Consider the following 26,766-nt stretch of genomic DNA (forward strand, 5'->3'; position numbering starts at 1 on the left):
TGACAAAGTTTATCCAATTTTAACAGAGTAACTGAGTGAAGAACTCGATGAATAATTGAATCACACTGAAGAATAGAACAAACGAATTAATTTGAAGAATAATTCACACTTTAAAAAGGTTCTGTAGATCAAATGAACAGCGATGAAACGCTCACACAAGGTTGCAATTTTAGACAAAGTTTATCCAATTTTAACAGAGTAACTGAGTGAAGAACTCGATGAATAATTGAATCACACTGAAGAATAGAACAAACGAATTAATTTGAAGAATAATTCACACTTTAAAAAGGTTCTGTAGATCAAATGAACAGCGATGAAACGCTCACACAAGGTTGCAATTTTAGACAAAGTTTATCCAATTTTAACAGAGTAACTGAGTGAAGAACTCGATGAATAATTGAATCACACTGAAGAATAGAACAAACGAATTAATTTGAAGAATAATTCACACTTTAAAAAGGTTCTGTAGATCAAATGAACAGCGATGAAACGCTCACACGAGGTTGCAATTTTAGACAAAGTTTATCCAATTTTAACAGAGTAACTGAGTGAAGAACTCGATGAATAATTGAATCACACTGAAGAATAGAACAAACGAATTAATTTGAAGAATAATTCACACTTTAAAAAGGTTCTGTAGATCAAATGAACAGCGATGAAACGCTCACACAAGGTTGCAATTTTAGACAAAGTTTATCCAATTTTAACAGAGTAACTGAGTGAAGAACTCGATGAATAATTGAATCACACTGAAGAATAGAACAAACGAATTAATTTGAAGAATAATTCACACTTTAAAAACGTTTTGTAAGTCCGATGAATTCAGATGAAAGGTTTAGACCGAGCGCAGGAAGCACACTCGACTATCCACCATTGAAAAGACATGGAGACGCTGCAAGTTACAATGAAAAAGGCAAGCTGCCGGATGTGTTAGAAACGTAGGCAAAGCGCTCGCAACCGAATGGTGAAAAAGTAACAAATATCTAAAAGGTAAGATGCCTAAAGACAAGATTAAATTCCAAAAAATTGAATAGCACAAATATTAAAATTGCAACGGCAAAAAATCCGACGAAAACGGTACGAATAGAAGTATAGAAAACCAGCTGATTAGAGCAGTGGCAAAGAACCGTGACTGAGACGTCACTGGTCAGCGCAGACGCACAAAAGACACAGCGCGCAAACAGACAGACATGATGACGACATGATGTCTACGTAGTAGCGGAACGAATAACAAGTGAAACCGTTCCAATAGATGCTTTGTCAGATTTTACAGATGTGTAAATATTGTGAAATGGATTGAATCTGAATTTGAACTTTGCCGCCTTTATGCTATGCTACACTTTCTGTGTGTTTCCTCCTACTTTGTGGTGTTTTCAAATAAGCTACACTACTCTACTCTACTCTAACCTACACTTTTCTGTGTGTTTCCACACGAAGTGTGGAGATCTGGTGTGGCGCCCTCACAACTTTTCTTGCTGTTATGAAAATTGATCACCTGATGCTAGTTTTAACGCGCATGTCAAGTCTACTATTCAAAGATCAAAGCCAGCTGGTGACAGGACAATAACGCTGGAGACACACGAGGTCTGCTATCTCTTCATAGTAAATGATTTAATAGAATCAACAGTTGCCAATTAAATATTCACATTTTCTCGAATTTCAAGCTTATTTTCAAATTTAGGTGAAAATGTTACTGAACATTAATTGTAGAGATTTTTATGCTCAATCTTTTCCACTTGAAATTTTTTGTTTAAATTGTATATGAAGCCTGATAATTGAGAATCTAAAATCAAACTTTGCATAGATGGGGCAGAGAAATTTTAACATATTTATGGGACTTATGGCAGTTGATGGAGCTTATCAATGACTATTTTAGGTATGAATTTGATGAAAATCGTTGGAGACGTTTTCAAGAAAATCGCGAAAAACCCTGTTTCTGACAACATTTTAGCTGCCATCTTGAATCACATTTGATCGAAATTGTTAGTGTTGGATCCTTATAGTGTGAGGACCTTAAGTTCCAAATTTCAAGTCATTCCATTAATTGGGAGATGAGATATCGTGTACACAGACACACATACACTCATAAGCTGTGTACACATATACGCGCCTCCAACCCGCACCGAGCACGCTCCGCCCTCGTACCGCCCTCGTACTGCCCTCGCTCCTCCATCGCACCGCAGTCGCTCCGCCCTCGCTCTGCAGTTGCACCCATCATGAACGTTACAGAAGATGTTAGCTCTTCTCGCGTTCCCCAGTTGATCCACTCTTGCTCACTGGTCGATCATCAATTGCTCTGCTGGAGTGACGTTTGGTTGCGGGGCAGAGCAAAAGTCTGTACGCACCTATACACACACACACACACACACACACACACACACACATACAGACCAATACTCAAAACCCACTTTTTTGGACTCAGGTGACCTTGAAACGAATAGAAATTTGGAAATATGAGTACCTTAATTTTTTTGGAAAGCAATTCTTTCCTTACCTATGGTATTAGGGCAAGGAAAGTAAAAATATATCTGCAAACAGAAACATGAAACAAAAATAATTTTAAAATGTGCAATTTACACTTGGGACTCCTAGTGCATACTAGAGTTTACTGAGGCTCTGTGGTGCAAATGGCGTGATTGCATCACAGGGGAGACACAATATTTAGGCGATTGTTGAAGGAATGGGTGGAACCCTGATGAACAATTAGATGGGATACTTGTGAGGGGGAGCAGTGGTTGCTGATCTCGCCCAGGGCGGCAAAGTCTCTAGGGCCGTGTCTGTACACAAGGATGGCAATATATACCATAGCTAATCAAACACTTCCATTATAACGTGGACCTCACTATAGTTGTTATAATTTGTGTAATTTGTTATTTTATATTGGAAACTTTTCAAAAAGGGTACTGTGATGTTATTTTATAAATAGTTCTAATGATACATCAATTCAATATGGCTGGCTGCTACCACGAACTCTTGTAATGGTCAGCATCAATAATTATAAGTGCTGAATCGATGTTATTAACAGGTAATGCTGACAATGCAAGGTGAATCTCACAAAACAAGTATGACTTCGGTTACAGTGTTGTTGAGAAAATTTTATTGTAGAAAGGACAAAGGCACAACATGCATACATTACATACAGAATGGAAACTACCAATCAAACGCCTATCCAACCAATGATTTTCACGTGTCGCGAATACTTGACATGTCACTTGACTGCGCCTTCTTGTTAGAAATTAAAATCCTTGTCTTTTGATTGGCTTGCGGCAGTGAATGAGATCAATTGATCCGGATTAGTAAAGTGATCCGAACCTCCCATCAATGTGTACATTCTGTGTACAGTAAACTGTTCCAGTTCCAATTGTAAATTGTTCCATTACATGACTATAGTGAAGTCCACATTATAATGACAGTATTTGATCAACTTTAGTTTTTCTATCCTTGTCTATCATTTGACAAAGCTGGTGGTACTGCTGTATCCTTTTCTAGGTCCTCAACAATGCCAATTATGTTTTTGCCAGTGTAGAAATATAATTAATTAATGCAGAGAATTGGCATCGCTATTCTCTTATCTTCATCCACTGCCATTATAACGTTAACCTCACTATAGTGCAAAAGGTTCCCATGGATCACTATTTCAAAATTGTTAGTTCTAGCTTTTGGCGCACACATAGAAAGTTGATTTACACTAAAATGTGTCGTTTACTAGCTGCGTGAATGAAGAAAGGCTGTTTTACAAACCTACCATCTAGAGAAGTGTAAATTTCTTTTATTCCATTACTCTCAAATTTTCTATCAAGAAAAATTCATTTAATGAATGGTTATCAAACATCATATTGTTGGTGATGTATTCTATGCTATGCTATAGTGTGGTCCACGTTATAATGGCAGTGGATAAAGATAGAAGAATAGCGATGCCGATTCTCAGCATTGATTAATTATATTTCTACACTGTCAAAAACATTATTGTCATTGTTGTGGACCTCTAAAAGGATTGTACCACCGGCTTTGTCGGTTGATAGACAAGGATAGCAATACCAAAGTTGATCGAATACTGTCATTATAATGTGGACCTCACTATTATATATGATGAACAAACTATCAGCAAATGCGTAGAAAAGCAAGCAGACTACAATAATCCACCAATGACAGCTCTGTGAGGTCGGCCAATTTACCACACTTCGACTGTGGGGCAGAAAGTTGGAACTGGAACAGAACCTGTCAAAATTCCTTCCATGGAACGCGGTAATTTTTTACTTGGTAAATTGTGAATCAGACAATTTACCACATTCCATGTACACAGAACGGGCCCATTCAAATGCAAATGCTGAACTTTCTTACAAGATGGCGGATTTCTTGAAAGAGGATACTAGACGAGTTTCCACTCTGTATGTATTCAGTTACAAAGGACTGAAAGCTGAAAGTGAAGGAAAGCTTTGGATTGTAGGCCTACTAAAGTATCTTATTATTATAAAAATTTACTCAAAATCATCAATAATCATTATTGATTCATTATTCAATATTCATTGTTGGTTCATATGTTTTTGTCATATCAATAAAATAATGGATAAGAAGGTGAGCTATTGAAATATTTTTACTTCAACATAACCTTAAAAGACAGTCTCCGTTACCAACTTGTAAAATTTATATAATTTATTGTTTCTGATTCCACAAAAATATTTTGAATTTAGTTTTATCATAATTCAGATTATGGTGTAAGTGTACGTCCAGCGCCGACATACCTGTAATAAAATAAAATTTTTGGTTTGGATAGATTTAATATGTTATTTTGAACACAGCATTACCAAAATTACACGGCGGTCACCATTGTTTAATTAAAATAAACTAAGTTCTAAGTAGCACAATTTTACATGTATTCAACCTATGAGTAGCAGCCATTTTGATTATTGAAATAATCAATTTATGATATTCTTAATGTAAGTTTTCCTAACCTAAGCTTTCCTAACAAAAACTTTTCTAACTTAAAGCTTTTCCAAGCCTAAAGCTATTCCTAACCCTAGCTACTTATGGCTGCTACTTATAGGTTAAATGCAAGTAAAATTGTGCTACTTTGAACTTAGTTTATTTTTAAAACAATAGCGACCACTGTTTATTTTTTGTGCTCAAAATAACATAAATTAAATCGATCCCAACCAAAAATTTGATGACAGGTATTTTGGCACTGGACGTACACTTTAGCCCAGATGATTATTGACTTGTCTATTTAAGGTTGTGATCATATGGAATTTGTAAGTGTGCGTTAGCCAAGAAGCAAAATTTGAAAAATGTCATTAAAACAGACACTTTGTGACTTGCATGTTGTTGCTCACTCTAAACGCAACTAGAAAGTGTGAGTGTTGCTATTGCACTTTTCAGTTTTCATCTGCACACTTACTGCTCTTATGACGACCTCCTCAAATGCTATGACAAAGCCCTTCATGTGATACTTACTTACTTACTTACTTACTTACCTACTTACTTACTTACTGTGGCTAAATATTAGGAGGAAATATATAAAATAACAGCATAATGGTGATCTTGGACATGGAAAGTAAGTATCTGCATGCTTGGTGGTCATGCATAACCAAGCTTGCATTTGCATTCATGCAAATTGTTTATACTGTATACAGTTTATTCAGTAGATGGGTGGACCAACATTGGAGCTAACTTTATGGCATTTCCAATTCCATGTTCAGTAAGCACTCTACACACAGATACATTAGTGGCATCCACTAGCTACCTACTATGTGAAAGTGGGATTAGAAATGTCATGAACATTTAAATTCATGAAATTTCCAATTCCACATTTCTGCTAGTAGTTACCAGCTGCTACTAATGTCCCTGTGTGCAGTGTGCTTTAGACATGGGCTTGACTGGTCACTATTGAATTCTCAAAATGTTATTGAGTATTCAGTAAGTTTTATTATTTTTGTTAATTTCTCATTTTCAAAAGTTCCAAGCTAAGTTATAGAAATTTACTTGATAATTATAATTTATATCTTAATCTCCGTCATTAAAACACAAATGAATGTCCTTTTTTACCAAAATTTGAAGCAAATAATAATAGGCCTAATTGTATGGAATGGAAAAAAGTATTTAAATTCAATTCAACTCTTCAAGTTACTGTATGATCTAGGACTGAAAGAGAAGAAACCATTTATTGTTCTATACATACAATGGCAAAACAATAATAATTTGGGAAAATAATACTGAGTTTGAAAGATAAGCATTAGTCTGCATCAAATAGTGTTGGATATGAGTCGCTTTTTATAAAGTTGCTCAACCATAAATGAGGCACATATTTTTCTTGAAACCCATAAATGATCTATTTTGTGGAATTTTCTTGTTATTGTAACTAATTTTCTATTAATTCTGCCATTATACATTTCTGACTGTCTACAATTGGAAAATGTTGAAAGTGCTCTACTTACAAGTCAACTGATCAATAGTTTGAGTATTCAACTAATACTGTTATATTGTTAAAAACTAATGAAGCTCCATAGAGTTGATTCTGCCTTTACGTTAGTGCATCTAAGCAGCTGAAAATGTTCATTGTTATATATTGATAGATTTAGAGAAATTCAATCAAGCTAATAAAGCTGTACTATAGATAGACAATTGAAAAATAAACTATCTGTATTGTTTTCAGAGTCAAACTGCTTTCCAGAGTATGGAGTACCATGTTTGTAAGTATACACATTTTCCCCTTGATTCCCAAGCATCTCAACAGTTGATTTAAGTTTACTCTTGCATCTGATATGAAATCTCTATTCTTATACTTAAAAAAACTTGTGCTTAACGAATAACAGACACTGTAAACTCATGAACTTATAAACTACACTGAACCTATGAGCATGCAATACTGTATGTGCAGTCTTTACATTTAAGTTATCAAAAAATTACGTTGATTCATTGGATAATGTTTATTGAAACATAATCTAGCTTCTGATTGAATAAAGTGTTATTTATATTATATTACTGGTTCAAGTTAATCGCTAGATAGAGTTCTGAATAAGGCGGTTTTAATCAAAGCCAAGCAGTGTTTGGGATCAGACTGTTTTTGAATGGAATGACCTCATTAAAGGTTTTTGTAATCACAAAAATGTAATTTATTATGTTGAAAATCTGTATTCTACAAATTAAAAGCACGTTTAGTAGGCTTCCTTGAATGATTTCACTTACTGAATGCTTTATAATAATCCAAGATGAAATATTTAGCAATAGTTTTGTCAAGACTGTGTTTGATCGAAACCAGAATTTTTTGCAACTATTCAACTTAAAAATATTTCAGGTCATACATCATAATTATATCAAATACCCAATTTGGAAAATTCAATAAATATATATATTCTATTTTTTCTCATAATAAATTTTCCTTTAATAACTCACATTTATTTCAGGTGGGAAAATTGCAAAAGTAACTGTTAACAGACTGGAAGATGTATCAACACCTAGACCACAAATCAAAGTCCAGGTAAAAGGAAACTACAATTATTTTCATTAATGTAGAAGAAAAAAGATCATTTTCAGAGAATACTTATACATGTAAATATTTCCAAAGTGGGGTAAATTGTGAGATTTCTTAATCTTTGAAATGGTTGTAAGTACATCTATATTGAATTAAACACAATTGAACGCTTATTACTGATGTTATAATACTATGTCATTGCATTGCAGTCCATTTGCTCATTGGTTGATGTGGGGAGACTTTGTTAGATGACATCACTTGATAGCGGTTGAATTTTATAGATGTCCTGATAGTATACCAGGAGTTTGATGACAACAATAAAGACTGATTGATTGAATATATGCAAATTTACAGTACTGCCTGTTAGGTATAGGCAAAGGCAACTTATGTCCTGTCCACTCATCTACAGTCCAGTACTCTGTACTCTCTCATGCAATGTGTAAAATGGGGGTCTGTTTCTTGAGAGCTCCTTTATGTAGCAGCAAAAACACCATTATTCGATCTATGGGGATTTCAAGCTTTGAAAATTCTCACCATCAGAGTGTTACCTGATTAATTGCCTTAAAACAGAAAATGTGTTTCATCAAGATTCCACTGTGAAGGATTCAAGTTTATTTTTGTTGTCTCTTTGTTCCAGGTTAAAGTTGAGAAACAGGAAAGTGTTTTTGATGTCAGTTGGATTGGAGCTGCACGTAGTGATACAGCTACTCAGCAGGCATGTATTGTTGAACAATCCACCTTGCAATTTACTGACTACAGCTTTATGATAAAGTTGAATCCATTTTTTTCTTACTTTTCCACTGTTGATAGTATATAATGAAATTAGTTGAAATATTAATTCAGTCGCAATATTCTTCATAATATTATTAAATATTTTTATTGATCGCCTTTCATGAATCTTATAAAACTGTAGTGTAAGACATCAATGGGAACTATAGAAACAGGTCCATTCTTGAAGGGATGTAACTTGAATATATTCGTTGCTATTATAACAAACATAAATAAACAAACATCAACTACTACAACCCATATTTTATACTGAGCACTATTACTTGCTGAGTTTGATATTCGTCTAGTTTTCAAGTGACACAAGCCTTCTCTTATGTTCACAGATCAAGATCGAGAAGCAGGAGGATGAATTTGGAGAATGTGAATTTGCAACTAGCAACGTCAAAGATGAGTCATCCTCACACAATGGTTCAACTTCCAATCAGGCATGTATTCTATCTTGACTAGAATAAATAAGTTATGCAGTGTAGTTTTTGTTTTTTCATCACATTATAATTTAAACGTATTGCTGAATGAAAACTTTTCTTCCAGATTCGGCAGAAGAACGGTATAAATATTCTGAATATTCAAAATTGTTAAAATTTCTATCAAATAACCAAAGTAGGCCTTTAATAAAGTAGGGATAGGAAATACATGAATACAGTTCACGTCCGAACTACTGATCTGATTAACTTGAAATTTTGCATATAGATTCCTAATTTACTTAGAATTGTTATAGGCCTATGTTCAGTTCTTAGATAGAATTGTATTTCCATCAAATTCAAGGATCAAAATCCATGTCCATATCGCAATATTGTCAATAACATTACAAGTGAATGAATACAGAAGAAAGTCTATACTTTATTGATATACAATGAGTTGTAAGTATTTTGACTAGCGTTCTTATTTTTTCTCTATTTACACGCACCAAACTAGCAATCTGTTTATCTTAATCTAGAGAGCAGAACTTGATGGCTGCTATTCCAACTTCAACTACCCCTCACTCACCCAGTGCACAGTAGTACCTCTTGCCTGTCCAGGTGTACTGCAGAGTGCAGACGAATATATGTACAGTTATAGCTCTTTGGCAAACCTTAACGTGAATGGCTGGACTTAGCTTGCAATTTCATAATCTTTGAAAAACATTAAAACTACTTTCATTAAACTGGAATATTATTGTGATATAAATCAAGACAGCAGTCAAATTCAGTAGTTGCTGTTCCTTCACGACTTACAGTACCAATATTTGCATCTTTCACATGAGGTGTAACAATAATCAATTATCTTCTCATTGTTTGTAATGTCAATATTGCAGATGGCGAGAGTTAAGCAGGAGAATGATAGCAGCCAAGAACCAGCGCCAGAGTGCAGCACTGCATGCTCTCCAACTGATGATGATTTCAGCCAACAACATTATCTAATTCCTGGATATAATCTAATATTCATCAAAGAGGAAGAATATGGTGAGATTCAAGTTATTATTTCATTCATTTTTATTCCTCAATGATACTAATACATAACACTTGATTGTAAATGGAAGAAAATAGGAAATAAAGCAATAATTATGTAGGGTAATGGCTATCAGATGTGGTTGCCATAGCATCAGTTATAGGTATAAGTTGCATTTATACACATTCCTTCAATAATTTGATTGTATGGAGGGAATATTGTAGTATATTATATACCACTCTATAGTGGTATTGACAAAATCAATATCTTATTCTTTCATCCTTTCAATAAATTGCCCTTCACTCAATTACTTGTGTCCACTACAGATTATCATCCTATTTCCAGTACAACTGATATGCAATAATGTGCTGTGTTTGCCAATTGTGGTCATGTTGCTCTTCTGAGTAGTCGATGAATAATGGGTACCCCACTCATCAAACTAGAGCTGACAATTTCATGCCAGTTTATAGTTCTAATTTTGATGCACTTTTTTTACAGTTTGTGTCAAAAAAAACTGTGAAACTTATGAAAAAACTTAAACAAAAAACTTTAACTGTGAAACTTAAACAAACTGTGAAACTTACTTCTTATGTGAAACTTCCTATTTATTCAACAGTATTCTCATGTTTTCAAACAAAAAAGATAGGCAGTCATAATACACAACCAATCATTTTCTGACAATTCAATCTATAGGCCTACCTATGTCAATTGAGAGAAAACCAAGGTCTGGATTAGCAATCAAAGATCAGTATTCTCAAGTATCAATAAAAAAAATTGCTCATGACATAATTTATTTGTTATAATTATTTCTGTGATTGTTCACAATCTAACCCAATATTTAACTATAATCTGTTTTATGTACTATTTATACAATCTGCTGCAAAACTCTTGGTTACTATAATTATTATGATAATCAATGAGGTATGTTTGAGGTAAGGCAAGGAAAATTGTGTGAGTGTTTCGCACTATAAATTTTATCATAACTTTATTGTCTTTATTCTGCTCTAGTCATTTATAAGTTGCATTATTGGTGTTTGCAGCTGAGCAAGAGGCAGAAGGATGTTCAGTGGAGAGTGAACCGGAGATGTGGCCCTCAAACTGCAGCACATCTGAAACTGCCAATGCAACAGAAGTGGGTGAACTGAATGAACATTCAATCTCTCCAGTGGAAAAGTGCACTGAGCCATCTGTGACTGGCAAAAAGATCAAGCTCTACAGCTGTGCTGACTGCAGCTTAGAAACTACACGGTTCAGTCATTTGAAGAGACACATGAGAAAACACACTGGGGAAAAGCCTTTCAGTTGTGAGTTATGTGACTATAAAAGTGCTTGGTCAAATGCTTTGAAATTACATATCCAAAGACATACAGGAGAAACACCTTTCAGCTGCGAGTATTGTGACTATAAATGTGCTCGGTCAAGTACTTTGAAATCACATATCAGAACACATACTGGAGAAACACCTTTCAGCTGCGAGTATTGTGACTATAAATGTGCTCAATCAGGTGATTTGATGAAACATGTCAGAACACATACAAAAGAAACACCTTTCAGCTGCGAGTTTTGTGACTTTAAATGTGCTCAGTCAGGTAATTTGAAATCACATATCAGAACACACACAGGAGAAACACCTTTCAGCTGCAAGTATTGTGACTATAAATGTGCTCAATCTGGTACTTTGAAGAGACATATAAGAACACATAAAGGAGAAACAACTACTAGCTGAAAATTTGTGACTTTACATGTACTCATTCAAATTTATTTTACTGTGTTTCTTAGGGTGGTCACTAATTACAGGACAAGTGTGTGGAAAATTTGTGTACACTTATGTCACCATTCATTGTTATGTCATCACAGCTAAAGGCTTCAAACAACATTTTTTTAAGGCTTGTGTATTGGCTCACACCTTGACTCTATTCAAATTGACAGTTTCACCCTGGGCTGGCGTCTGTGGAGGGGCGGAGTAGGGGATGCTGCTCTCAGTGTGGTGTGTGCCGGCCGGTGGTTGGAGCGGCCTTTCGGGGACGGCTGGACTCCTCACGGTGTTCGGTGTCCTCCACATACACCACGGTTGTCATCTCAAAAGACTGAAAATTCTCTCCTTTCTGAGAGGTGATAGGCCATGCTTTTGCACTACTTGGAGGGAGGGGAGTCGCTAGGAGTAGTGGGAGAGTAGTGGCAGTCATCACTGTCCTTGTAGTGCATGGCAACAGGTCAAAACTTATCAGAAATGGTCCAGGTGTCTTCCGGACCTTAAACGAGCCGTTGTGGCTAATTCCGGTTTGCCTCTGAATCAATTGGTGTTCGGTTTGTTCTCTTAGGGACGCCTACGGGTGGCAACAGGTCACCTTACCTGTTTTTTAATAAATTAATTATTCAAACCTAAATAGTGCAGCAAAAAAAAAAAATTTGCTAGAAGCCTTTTACTGTGATAACACAAAAATCTATGCCAATGTGTATCATGAATGTCTTACCGTTAGTGGCCAGCCTCATGAAATCAACCTTGCACTTTCCATTACCTACTCACAAGCATTACCTGCTCACATGGTCTTTATCCACAATAAAATTATCATGACATCTGATAAATAGTATCATGTTGATATTTTGCCCCAGCATCAACTCAACGTCATGCAGCTTGATCCTCTGCTTCTCCCTCAATAGCTCTCCTATAGTGAGGTCCACGTTATAATGGCTGTATTTGATTAACATATGTTTTGCTTCCCCTGTGTATCATACCTCAAAGCAGAAAGCGTTATCCTTTTCTAGTTCTGCAATTTCCAGATCCTTTTCTAACCATGTAGAGTTCTAATAAATTAACAAAATATTCAATAAATTATGAAAATTCAGTATTTAATCTTCAGCAAATATATTTTCCTGAGGAATAAAATATAATTGATCACTCTAAACAAGAATTTCCTGTTAATATTACATCAGATATACCGGTCTAAGATATCCTCCATAGAAGACAGTGACAAGTCAGAGAATTGGCAATGCTGTTCTGCTATCTTTCTCCACTGCCATCATAACATGAACCTTACTACAGTCAGCCTTAACCTGGTTCCACCATCCTTGCCTAGGTCTAGAAACACTCATGGAGCCCACACTTTCAGTAGATTTCTGAGTATGATAGTGTCATTAGTGAAACCCTGCTCCATGCTATAGAAATGAATTCTCTTAATTCAGAAAAATAAGTTATTGATTTACTGGGTAATGTGTAGGTTTTTAAGAATGTAAATCTATGTAATTTTTCAATTAATCATTTATAATTTATTGGTATGGGTATTGATGTTCGGTACATTCAAAATATTACAAAAACTTTAATAAACTTCAGGATTTAGAAAACTCACATAAATTACACAGATAAAAATTAATGGCTACAAAAAAAAAATATGTGGAGGCCATCCAAAACTCACTACCGTTACCATATCACAAAAATATGTGGAGGCCATCTTAAACTAACTGCCATATCACAAAAATATGTCATTGTTGAAAATGTTATCCCACTTCTCCACTAGTCAGTATTTAACTCTTTTATCAAATGGATTCAGAATTTGGGTATTTCTTATATCATGGAAGCAGATATTTGAAAACGTTTTGACTAATAATATTGGGTTCCTTTCATGATACTATGGTGCGGCTTCAGTTTAACAACATTCCTGAATATTCTATCATATTGACGAATATCTGCTCTCATTGTCCAATCACTTTGCAACTGAATTATCATTAAGTTCCATATTATATTATGTTAGTATTATAATAATAAGTTACATGTTTTTATAGTATCATATTATTAATGATTGCAACATGAAATATAACAAATTCAAAATGTATTGTATACATATTAATTAAAAGGAACAACTTCGATTTTTCAATCATTGAATTATTTTTCAAATTCTATCAATAACTTATCACAACCCAAAAGTAAAGGTTGTCAGGTGATTCAGGTTTCAGAAACCTGGGGCTTTCAAAAATAATTTCTCTTCAAACAAAGACCTACCTGAGTATCTAGGTGGACTCACTCTTTCATAATATAATTCTCTTTTGTGATGAGGACATGCTCCCCTATAGGGGACAGCAGTGACTCATAGCAGCAATGATAGGCCAGAATCACCTCTTCTCTATCTAGCACTCTGCTGAGCCTCAACATAGCTTTGAATTCAATTCCTTTGGAAAGATTCAACATGAGATGATCAAGTCAGTCCCTGATCCAGAGCAACTCCCTACAGATTTCAACTTCACTTTTCAATGGATTACCTGGCAATCTGTGAATTGCGAATTCAATGAAAAACCGTGCACACACACACACATATCGATTTTTGTTTGTATGATATTTTGCTGTCTTTATGAATTATATCAGATTAAATGGAACTTGACAAATATAATTTGTTTAATCTAAATTGAAATTGATTTGATAGGATTAATAAGGATGGCAAAATATGGAACAAACAAAAATCTATGTGTGTGCAGGGCTTAACAGTGATCTCCAACTCATTAACTGAACATTAATATTGTAGAGATTTTTATGCTCAATCTTTTCCACTTGAAAGTTTTTGTTAAAATTGTATCTGAAGCCTGATAGTTGGGAATCTAAAATCGAACTTTGCATAGATGAGGCGGAACTCCTGAATTTTTTACAAATATAGGACTTGTGGCAGTTGATAGAGCTTATCAATGACTATTCTAGGTATAAATTTGATCAAAATTGTTGGAGCCGTTTTCGAGGAAATCGCGAAAAACCCTGTTTTTGACAACATTTTAGCCGCCATCTTTAATTGAATTTGATCGAGATTGTTCGTGTCAGATCCTTATATTGTAATGACCTTAAGCTCCAAATTTCAAGTCATTCCGTTAATTGGGACATGAGATATCGTGTACACAGATTCACATACACACACACACACACACACACACATACAGACCAATACCCAAAAACCAATTTTTTGGACTCAGGGGACCTTGAAACGTATGAAAATTTACAAATTGGGGTACCTTAATTTTTTTCGGAAAGCAATACTTTCCTTACCTATGGTAATAGGGCAAGAAAAGTAAAAATAGCTTAATGTAAAAACAGTCAAATCAGGCATTCCTTTTGGAACATATCACATCTACTGTTCCATTAGATCTTTTTGTGGTGTAATGTAGTACATTACACCACAAAAATTTGCTGTTTTATGAGGAGAAAACTAATAACTCATAGGTTGACTCAAAGATTGTTTGACAAAATAGTCCACAGTTCAAAATTATCGCCTCACTAAGTATCCACCAACCCAACCCCCACCACAACCTATTCCACCACCTTCATCCCTTACCACACATAGCCTTGTCATCTGAGTAATTCCCACAGTCTGATGATGACCAACAACAGGTCGAGACGATCGTCACTACAAAAGTAAGTGCATTTTCACTTCAAAAGTGTTTTTAAAAATTCAAGTTTAATATTTTCATCTTGTTGAGCTGTGTGATCTTGTTATCTTCCTGATTATGATGTGACAGAATCCAAGGGCAGGGCAGTGGACTGTGGATGATAGTTGGTATAAATACCTACAAATAAATCTTTGAATTCTGTACATAAAAATACTGATAGCTTGAAGTGTGGTAAGTACGCCAATAAAAGACTAAATGAATCAACAATATAAGATTTATTAATAATAAGATGATAATAGTAGGCAGATGGCCACATACAAAAAACAATTGTGTCAAATTTCTAGGGATCAATTAAATAATGATAGGCAGGTGGCCACATACAAACATTGAATCAAATATCTTGAGATCAATAAAATAATAATAGGCAGATGGCCACATACAAAAACAATTGTGTCAAATTTCTAGGGATCAATAAAATAATGATAGGCAGGTGGCCACATACAAACATTGAATCAAATATCTTGAGATCAATAAAATAATAATAGGCAGATGGCCACATACAAAAGCAATTGTAAGTAGGTTAAGTCTATGAATCTTTAAATAATAATAGGCAAATGGCCACATACAAAGGCAATTGTCAAATCTTGGGAAAATTACAACATGTGAAATAATGTAGAGAACTACAAAATTTAAATGAAATTAGGTCAATGACATTAATGACCATTGAGGTCTGACAATAACTGCAAAGGTATTAATGATATTAAATTATTAATGATATTGGTATTAATGATATTGCAATAAATGGAAAGGTACTAATAATGATACCTGAAATGAATATAAATTGAGTGCAATAATGAAAGTTATTACTAAGGTACAATAATAATGATTAAAAAATGACAATAAGCTGTAAAAATGCTCAGCAAATAACATACATAAAAAATATATGCGGCATAGGCCTTCAGTGATTTGAATGTCAAAATAGAATTCGACCTAACAATTAATAGGCGTTACTGGCCTTAAAAATATCACTTAAGAGCTAAGGGTAGCTAATAAATACAAATGAGGACAGTCCGGGTTGAATATAGGCGACATGGGCCTTCAATGAATTGAATGTCAAGACAGACATCAATTAGAACGAGTAATAGGCGACAGTGGCCTTCAATGAATCACTTGTAAAGCCAAGGGTAGCTGTCAAATCCAATAAATAAATAGGCGTCGATGGCCTCAGTGAAATGAATATCAAGATAGACATTAACTAAATAATTAATAGGCGTCACTGGCCTTAGAATAACAATTAAAAGCTAAGGGTAGCTAATAAATATAATGAAGATTATCCAGGTAAATATAGGCGACATGGGCCTTCAATGAATTGAATGTCAAGACAGACATCAATTAGAACGAGTAATAGGCGACAGTGGCCTTCAATGAATCACTTGTAAAGCCAAGGGTAGCTGTCAAATCCAATAAATAAATAGGCGTCGATGGCCTCAGTGAAATGAATGTCAAGATAGACATTAACTAAACAATAGGTAGGCGTCGGTAGCCTCAGTGAATAGAATGTCAAGATAGACATTAATAAAACAATTAGTAGGCGTCAATGGCCAGGAAATCACTTGTAAAGCCAAGGGTAGCTGTCAAATCCAATAAATAAATAGGCGTCGATGGCCTCAGTGAAATGAATGTCAAGATAGACATTAACTAAACAATAGGTAGGCGTCGGTAGCCTCAGTGAATAGAATGTCAAGATAGACATTAATAAAACAATAATGATGCATACGTAAATGAAAATTGAAAAGAACGATTTACATAACCTGAATAAAATTTTGAAGAGGAGATGCGGCCAGGCAGACAGGCAATGACTCCGCAATACCAACAGGAACAGGACATCAGCAAGCGATGAAGTGATCTGGCCATGCGATGACAAGCATGGAAACGTCCACTACAGCAGGCGAATCCCCCAATGGAAAAGTAGGCTGGAGCGAGTAGAATTCCAAACGAATAATCCGATCTTCAAATTGTGGAATTTTTGGATTGATTTCCAAACGGTAGAGATGATGCACTTGAAAGTTTGAGGTTCACGAGGTGAAGCCAATTGTAGAAAAATGGCAACTGAAGCTTACACGAGGTTGTAATTTTTGACAAAGTTTATCCAATTTTAACAGAGTAACTGAGTGAAGAACTCGATGAATAATTGAATCACACTGAAGAATAGAACAAACGAATTAATTTGAAGAATAATTCACACTTTAAAAAGGTTCTGTAGATCAAATGAACAGCGATGAAACGCTCACACGAGGTTGCAATTTTAGACAAAGTTTATCCAATTTTAACAGAGTAACTGAGTGAAGAACTCGATGAATAATTGAATCACACTGAAGAATAGAACAAACGAATTAATTTGAAGAATAATTCACACTTTAAAAAGGTTCTGTAGATCAAATGAACAGCGATGAAACGCTCACACAAGGTTGCAATTTTAGACAAAGTTTATCCAATTTTAACAGAGTAACTGAGTGAAGAACTCGATGAATAATTGAATCACACTGAAGAATAGAACAAACAAATTAATTTGAAGAATAATTCACACTTTAAAAACGTTTTGTAAGTCCGATGAATTCAGATGAAAGGTTTAGACCGAGCGCAGGAAGCACACTCGACTATCCACCATTGAAAAGACATGGAGATGCTGCAAGTTACAATGAAAAAGGCAAGCTGCCGGATGTGTTAGAAACGTAGGCAAAGCGCTCGCAACCGAATGGTGAAAAAGTAACAAATATCTAAAAGGTAAGATGCCTAAAGACAAGATTAAATTCCAAAAAATTGAATAGCACAAATATTAAAATTGCAACGGCAAAAAATCCGACGAAAACGGTACGAATAGAAGTATAGAAAACCAGCTGATTAGAGCAGTGGCAAAGAACCGTGACTGAGACGTCACTGGTCAGCGCAGACGCACAAAAGACACAGCGCGCAAACAGACAGACATGATGACGACATGATGTCTACGTAGTAGCGGAACGAATAACAAGTGAAACCGTTCCAATAGATGCTTTGTCAGATTTTACATAAACTGGGCCCCTTGTGTCATACGGGGGTATGGCACAATAAGAAAAAGTAAGAAATATGTAAAATCTGGCAAGGCAATTGGAAATTGAAAACTGGGCCCCATGTGAGAACCAGGGAAAAAAAAACAATGAAACCTAAAAACACAACATGAACCATAAGAGCAAGGGGATTAACTAGAATCCTCATCAATGGGAAGAGGTGCTAAACTCGAAATAGCCCTCTTAAAGGTGCCGGAGGGAGTGAGAACAGTGACAACTCGAACCTTGTTGTCCTTACCGGGATGAACTTCAGTAATGCGCGCCAGCTTCAATGCGAACCAGGATCCTTCAAGATGACAACTGTACCGACCTTCAAATTTTCATAATTGCTTAACCATTTGCCTTTTTTCTGAAGAGTGGTTAAATATTCACGAGACCACCTATCCCAGAGTTCCTGGATAGAAACGGCAAGTTGATACCAACGTGAACGATGGTCAATGTGTTTGGTGTTAGGCGGCAAGAAGGGTAATGATGTAAGTGGACGTCCAATCAAAAAATGACCTGGAGATAAGTAGGCAAGATCATGTGGATCTTCCGACAAGGGAACAAGAGGGCGCGAATTCAAGATGGCCTCGACCTGAGCAGCAAGAGTACAGGTTTCTTCAAAGTTAAATACCTTGTTGAAAGTGACTACACGGAATATGCGTTTGAAATTTTTTACCGCATTCTCCCAGAGTCCACCGAAGTGTGGAGCCCGAGGGGGAATGAAGTGCCATTGGATGTTGAGTACAAACATAGTGTCATGAATATCTGATTTGAGACGTTCAGAGGACAAAAATTCGTGGAGCTCACGTAGCTCATTGTTGGCACCAACGAAAGTTGTGGCATTGTCCGAAAAAATGGAATGCGGGATGCCACGATGAGCAGAAAAACGAATCAGAGCGGCAATAAATGCCTTGGAAGTAAGTTCCGAGACAGTTTCAATATGAACGGCACGAGTTACCATACACACAAACAGCGACAAGTATGCCTTAGAAAAAGTACGAGATTTGGGGCCGCCTACACGGATGGAAATAGGACCGGCGTAATCCAAACCACAATTATAAAAGGGAAAGTTAGCCTGAACGCGGGCCGCTGGTAAACTACCCATGATTTGCTCAGAGCGAAGAGCCGAAAAGCGAAAACACAATATGCAATGCCGCAATACACTTTTGATGGTGCGACGGGTGGAGGGAAACCAAAATCGTTGTCTTACACTGGCCATGGTGGCCTGCACCCCAGCATGACTTATACAATGATGGTGAGCAACAATCAATGCACGAGTGAATTTGTGATTGCTGGGCAACAATATTTGATGTTTATAATGAAATGAAGCATTTGCATTTTGTAAACGTCCACCAACTCTGAGCAGAGAATCTGAATGAATGAATGGTGACCAGGCTTTAATAGAACTATTATGCAATAGCTCCTGATTTTGACGCAATGCTTCAAGTTCGGCAGAGAAAGCTTCTTCTTGAATAGATTTGAAGATACAATTTTCAGCTTCTGAAATTTCAGAGATAGTTAATTGACCAAAGCGCGGAGTGACTGAATTTTGTTTTTTACAATTATGAATGAACCGTAGAACATATGCTGTTGTACGAACGATTTTGTGATAGGTGGAGCAACTATTGATTATACCTGAAATAACATCATTACAAGACGAAGTAGTAGCTAATACCTGAACTGATTGAGAACTGATTTCCTGAACTGATACCTGAACTGATTTCTCTGACTGATGAGAGACATCATTTGAAGTCAGAAAATTCGATGTGACCCTACGGGGAGCGGCCACAGGTGAAGTGGGGAGGCATGAACGAGGTGCTGCAACAGGACGAATGGTTTTACAAGAACCAAATATGACCCAACCTAGACTGGTTTTCTGAAGGATGGGAGCGTTTTGAGCTAGATACAATTTACCAGGCTGAAGAACAGATGCAAATATGCCAGCACCAAGTAACAGATCTACAGGCTTAGGCTGATCAAACAATGGATCCGCTAATTTGAGTTCAACAGGAATTGAAATTTTGGAAAGATCAATGTTCACACTAGGAACATTAGATGATATGCTATCAACTACAATACAATTTTCTTCAACCGACCACGAACGATCAGATGAAGACAAGCAAACTGAATGAGAAATAGATGATTTGGTCTTATTCTCACCTACACTATGAATCAAAGTGTCAGAATACAAAGTAACAAGTGACAATTTTTCAGCCAACCTAGTTGACATCAAATTACAATCAGAGCAAGAGTCTAAAAGCGCGGTTGCTTTAATAAATTCCCCACTAGAAGTTTGAACCAAAACTTCAGCAGTAGGTAACAAGGCGACAGTTGATTGCTGTTGCAAACACAGTGACGAAGTAGAGCTCATCGTGACATGAGAGTTCTTCTGAGGCTGTTCAGCATGAGAAACAGCTTGCTTAGTTGTTTCCGCATTCTGAACCATGACGGAATTCAAAACAGCATTCTTACCCTTGGAGGGAGCAAAAGATTGAGAATGAATAAGATTTGAAGTTACCTTATCCTTAGAAGTAGGCTGGGTGTCCCGTGATTGAGGATACGACCTATGAAGAACAGTGTGGTGACTCTTGCCACAAAGTGTACACGATTTGTCCGAACAAACATGATTGGGTGCGAAAGGCTTGAGGCAATTATAACATAACCTTTTGTCACGGACAGCATTCCAACGATCAGTAACCTGTAACTTCAATAATTCATTACAACGATTTGGAAAATGACCAACAGAATTACAAAAACTACAAGGTGACATAGAAGAGGTAGTAACCTGCATCCTAGCTTGAACATTTGATTGACCTTGATTGAACTTCGGCTTGCTATGAGCACCAACCGAGTTGGATGTACTTTGCTGTACATTTCCTTGATGATGGTTAGCTGAGCTTGAAGCAACAGCTTCCATGATTTTGCATTGTGATTCCAAAAAATTCCAAAATTTATCAATGGTGGGAATGTCGTGTATACCAACACTCTTTTCCCATTCTCGAACAGTAGCAGTATCCAACTGCAACAACATTTTGTGCATATACAACAAGTCCTTGATTTGGACTCCAAGTTGAAGCGCTTCGAGCGCGGTAATGTGGGACTTGCAAAAGTCAATGAATGCCCGTAATGATTGCGGACAGTTACGCTTTATGGTAGGCGGAGATTCAATTGCCGTGACGTGCCTGGCAGCAATTAATCTCTTGTTGTCATACCTCTCCCTTAAGAGGTTCCATGCAAGCTGAAAACCATTTTCGTCAGCTTCAATGTGTTCCACTCTAGCAAGAGCTTCACCACTGAGTGATTGACGAAGATAGAAAAATTTCAATGAATCATTAATGTTATCTTGATTACCAATAATATTAGTAAAAGCACTTGAGAATGCTTGCCATTTTGAAAGCTCCCCATTGAAGCGTGGAAGCGGTATCTGAGGCAACTGAAAATTTGCCAAAGGTGCGTTTTGAGATGTTGGCCGCTGGGAAGCACCAGCAGTGGCCTCATTGTTGCGTTGTCTGCTTTCAAAAGCAGTTAATGCAGCATTTGCCTTAGAGGTAATGGAGATAAACTTATTGAGTATCTCAAAATGAGTTGAAGTGTCCTGTGCTTGCAACTCTGAATTCGATAATTGTTGATGTATCTTATCATACTTAATTCTAAGTGAACCTAGTTCGTTTTTTACAGTCAATAGTTGATAATAAGTGGCTTCAGTGTCCACAACATAATCGTTATAGCTGGTTATGAACCAATCTATTTCCTGCTGTACATTTCCTTGATGATGGTTAGCTGAGCTTGAAGCAACAGCTTCCATGATTTTGCATTGTGATTCCAAAAAATTCCAAAATTTATCAATGGTGGGAATGTCGTGTATACCAACACTCTTTTCCCATTCTCGAACAGTAGCAGTATCCAACTGCAACAACATTTTGTGCATATACAACAAGTCCTTGATTTGGACTCCAAGTTGAAGCGCTTCGAGCGCGGTAATGTGGGACTTGCAAAAGTCAATGAATGCCCGTAATGATTGCGGACAGTTACGCTTTATGGTAGGCGGAGATTCAATTGCCGTGACGTGCCTGGCAGCAATTAATCTCTTGTTGTCATACCTCTCCCTTAAGAGGTTCCATGCAAGCTGAAAACCATTTTCGTCAGCTTCAATGTGTTCCACTCTAGCAAGAGCTTCACCACTGAGTGATTGACGAAGATAGAAAAATTTCAATGAATCATTAATGTTATCTTGATTACCAATAATATTAGTAAAAGCACTTGAGAATGCTTGCCATTTTGAAAGCTCCCCATTGAAGCGTGGAAGCGGTATCTGAGGCAACTGAAAATTTGCCAAAGGTGCGTTTTGAGATGTTGGCCGCTGGGAAGCACCAGCAGTGGCCTCATTGTTGCGTTGTCTGCTTTCAAAAGCAGTTAATGCAGCATTTGCCTTAGAGGTAATGGAGATAAACTTATTGAGTATCTCAAAATGAGTTGAAGTGTCCTGTGCTTGCAACTCTGAATTCGATAATTGTTGATGTATCTTATCATACTTAATTCTAAGTGAACCTAGTTCGTTTTTTACAGTCAATAGTTGATAATAAGTGGCTTCAGTGTCCACAACATAATCGTTATAGCTGGTTATGAACCAATCTATTTCCTGGTGTAAATTGTCTCTTGTATTGAAAAGAGCAGAAGGCTCAGGAAGTGAATCTTCCTCATGATCAGACATGCTTAAAAATTAACAGAAAAACCTGAGTGAATGACACGATAGTGCACTGTAGCAATGCGATTGCTGCGCCAATAAGCAACCTTGGGCGCTGGTCCAGTACGCAGAGAGGCACGCCTGTGCGTTTGAGGCAAGTTGTATCAAGCTTGCTGTGCGGCGAGTCAAGTAGCGAGCTCGCAAGGCGGTGTAGTTTGCCGTGTGCTGTTTTCTCAATGCGCAATAGCCGTCTGTGACCAGTTCAGTGCGGTTCAGTCTCTCAGGGTACAAGATAGTTGATAGCTGGTGCATACACGTCGCAGCGTGCTTTGAGTTGCAGCCAGTACTGAAAATTTGAAACAAGTGTGTGAATGCTTAATATTAAACAATATAAACATACAAAAGTACAATGAAATAAAATATACTCTAGAGTGGGACCTAATCATTGGCGTCAAGCTAGACTATTAGGCACACGGTCACTGAAACCCCAAGGTTCAATGGACCAAGAAATGGGTAATAAAAATTAACAATTATCCTAGGTAACACTGGGTCAAAAATGAACGGGCTGGAGGACCAATTTTTATGACAGAATCCAAGGGCAGGGCAGTGGACTGTGGATGATAGTTGGTATAAATACCTACAAATAAATCTTTGAATTCTGTACATAAAAATACTGATAGCTTGAAGTGTGGTAAGTATGCCAATAAAAGACTAAATGAATCAACAATATAAGATTTAATAATAATAAGATGATAATAGTAGGCAGATGGCCACATACAAAAAACAATTGTGTCAAATTTCTAGGGATCAATTAAATAATGATAGGCAGGTGGCCACATACAAACATTGAATCAAATATCTTGAGATCAATAAAATAATAATAGGCAGATGGCCACATACAAAAACAATTGTGTCAAATTTCTAGGGATCAATAAAATAATGATAGGCAGGATGCCACATACAAACATTGAATCAAATATCTTGAGATCAATAAAATAATAATAGGCAGATGGCCACATACAAAAACAATTGTAAGTAGGTTAAGTCTATGAATCTTTAAATAATAATAGGCAAATGGCCACATACAAAGGCAATTGTCAAATCTTGGGAAAATTACAACATGTGAAATAATGTAGAGAACTACAAAATTTAAATGAAATTAGGTCAATGACATTAATGACCATTGAGGTCTGACAATAACTGCAAAGGTATTAATGATATTAAATTATTAATGATATTGGTATTAATGATATTGCAATAAATGCAAAGGTATTAATAATGATACCTGAAATGAATATAAATTGAGTGCAATAATGAAAGTTATTACTAAGGTACAATAATAATGATTAAAAAATGACAATAAGCTGTAAAAAATGCTCAGCAAATAACATACATAAAAAATATATGCGGCATAGGCCTTCAGTGATTTGAATGTCAAAATAGAATTCGACCTAACAATTAATAGGGGTTACTGGCCTTAAAAATATCACTTAAGAGCTAAGGGTAGCTAATAAATACAAATGAGGACAGTCCGGGTTGAATATAGGCGACATGGGCCTTCAATGAATTGAATGTCAAGACAGACATCAATTAGAACGAGTAATAGGCGACAGTGGCCTTCAATGAATCACTTGTAAAGCCAAGGGTAGCTGTCAAATCCAATAAATAAATAGGCGTCGATGGCCTCAGTGAAATGAATGTCAAGATAGACATTAACTAAATAATTAATAGGTGTCACTGGCCTTAGAATAACACTTAAAAGCTAAGGGTAGCTAATAAATATAATGAAGATTATCCAGGTAAATATAGGCGACATGGGCCTTCAATGAATTGAATGTCAAGACAGACATCAATTAGAACGAGTAATAGGCGACAGTGGCCTTCAATGAATCACTTGTAAAGCCAAGGGTAGCTGTCAAATCCAATAAATAAATAGGCGTCGATGGCCTCAGTGAAATGAATGTCAAGATAGACATTAACTAAATAATAATAGGTGTCACTGGCCTTAGAATAACACTTAAAAGCTAAGGGTAGCTAATAAATATAATGAAGATTATCCAGGTAAATATAGGCGACATGGGCCTTCAATGAATTGAATGTCAAGACAGACATCAATTAGAACGAGTAATAGGCGACAGTGGCCTTCAATGAATCACTTGTAAAGCCAAGGGTAGCTGTCAAATCCAATAAATAAATAGGCGTCGATGGCCTCAGTGAAATGAATGTCAAGATAGACATTAACTAAACAATAGGTAGGCGTCGGTAGCCTCAGTGAATAGAATGTCAAGATAGACATTAATAAAACAATTAGTAGGCGTCAATGGCCAGGAAATCACTTGTAAAGCCAAGGGTAGCTGTCAAATCCAATAATAAATAGGCGTCGATGGCCTCAGTGAAATGAATGTCAAGATAGACATTAACTAAACAATAGGTAGGTGTCGGTAGCCTCAGTGAATAGAATGTCAAGATAGACATTAATAAAACAATAATGATGCATTCAGTGATTTGAATGTCAAAATAGAATTCGACCTAACAATTAATAGGGGTTACTGGCCTTAAAAATATCACTTAAGAGCTAAGGGTAGCTAATAAATACAAATGAGGACAGTCCGGGTTGAATATAGGTGACATGGGCCTTCAATGAATTGAATGTCAAGACAGACATCAATTAGAACGAGTAATAGGCGACAGTGGCCTTCAATGAATCACTTGTAAAGCCAAGGGTAGCTGTCAAATCCAATAAATAAATAGGCGTCGATGGCCTCAGTGAAATGAATGTCAAGATAGACATTAACTAAATAATTAATAGGTGTCACTGGCCTTAGAATAACACTTAAAAGCTAAGGGTAGCTAATAAATATAATGAAGATTATCCAGGTAAATATAGGCGACATGGGCCTTCAATGAATTGAATGTCAAGACAGACATCAATTAGAACGAGTAATAGGCGACAGTGGCCTTCAATGAATCACTTGTAAAGCCAAGGGTAGCTGTCAAATCCAATAAATAAATAGGCGTCGATGGCCTCAGTGAAATGAATGTCAAGATAGACATTAACTAAACAATAGGTAGGTGTCGGTAGCCTCAGTGAATAGAATGTCAAGATAGACATTAATAAAACAATAATGATGCATACGTAAATGAAAATTGAAAAGAACGATTTACATAACCTGAATAAAATTTTGAAGAGGAGATGCGGCCAGGCAGACAGGCAATGACTCCGCAATACCAACAGGAACAGGACATCAGCAAGCGATGAAGTGATCTGGCCATGCGATGACAAGCATGGAAACGTCCACTACAGCAGGCGAATCCCCCAATGGAAAAGTAGGCTGGAGCGAGTAGAATTCCAAACGAATAATCCGATCTTCAAATTGTGGAATTTTTGGATTGATTTCCAAACGGTAGAGATGATGCACTTGAAAGTTTGAGGTTCACGAGGTGAAGCCAATTGTAGAAAAATGGCAACTGAAGCTTACACGAGGTTGTAATTTTTGACAAAGTTTATCCAATTTTAACAGAGTAACTGAGTGAAGAACTCGATGAATAATTGAATCACACTGAAGAATAGAACAAACGAATTAATTTGAAGAATAATTCACACTTTAAAAAGGTTCTGTAGATCAAATGAACAGCGATGAAACGCTCACACGAGGTTGCAATTTTAGACAAAGTTTATCCAATTTTAACAGAGTAACTGAGTGAAGAACTCGATGAATAATTGAATCACACTGAAGAATAGAACAAACGAATTAATTTGAAGAATAATTCACACTTTAAAAAGGTTCTGTAGATCAAATGAACAGCGATGAAACGCTCACACAAGGTTGCAATTTTAGACAAAGTTTATCCAATTTTAACAGAGTAACTGAGTGAAGAACTCGATGAATAATTGAATCACACTGAAGAATAGAACAAACGAATTAATTTGAAGAATAATTAAC

At 36.3% G+C, this 26,766-nt stretch overlaps 2 protein-coding genes across 4 annotated transcripts in view; one reads left to right on the forward strand and one right to left on the reverse strand.

The window, feature by feature from the left end:
* Positions 1-26,766, reverse strand: part of LOC111050254 (oocyte zinc finger protein XlCOF6.1-like) — a 153,281-nt gene that overhangs the window by 18,093 nt on the left and 108,422 nt on the right. The window lies entirely within an intron of this gene.
* Positions 4,353-26,766, forward strand: part of LOC111061258 (zinc finger protein 239-like) — a 45,319-nt gene continuing 22,905 nt past the window's right edge. The window contains exons 1-7 of one of the 3 annotated variants that reach the window (XM_039428174.1): positions 4,373-4,575; positions 6,650-6,686; positions 7,401-7,474; positions 8,106-8,183; positions 8,581-8,682; positions 9,552-9,699; positions 10,726-13,557. In XM_039428174.1, the coding sequence (XP_039284108.1) occupies positions 4,564-4,575; positions 6,650-6,686; positions 7,401-7,474; positions 8,106-8,183; positions 8,581-8,682; positions 9,552-9,699; positions 10,726-11,411 (1,137 nt within the window). In that variant the 5' untranslated portion in view covers positions 4,373-4,563 and the 3' untranslated portion in view covers positions 11,412-13,557. Of the gene's footprint in view, positions 4,576-6,649; positions 6,687-7,400; positions 7,475-8,105; positions 8,184-8,580; positions 8,683-9,551; positions 9,700-10,725; positions 13,558-26,766 lie in introns of those variants that run through there. The other 2 variants (XM_039428165.1, XM_039428173.1) reach the window with 2 other exon arrangements.

Source organism: Nilaparvata lugens, chromosome 1 (assembly GCF_014356525.2).
Source record: "Nilaparvata lugens isolate BPH chromosome 1, ASM1435652v1, whole genome shotgun sequence".
NCBI classification, from domain to species: domain Eukaryota; kingdom Metazoa; phylum Arthropoda; class Insecta; order Hemiptera; family Delphacidae; genus Nilaparvata; species Nilaparvata lugens.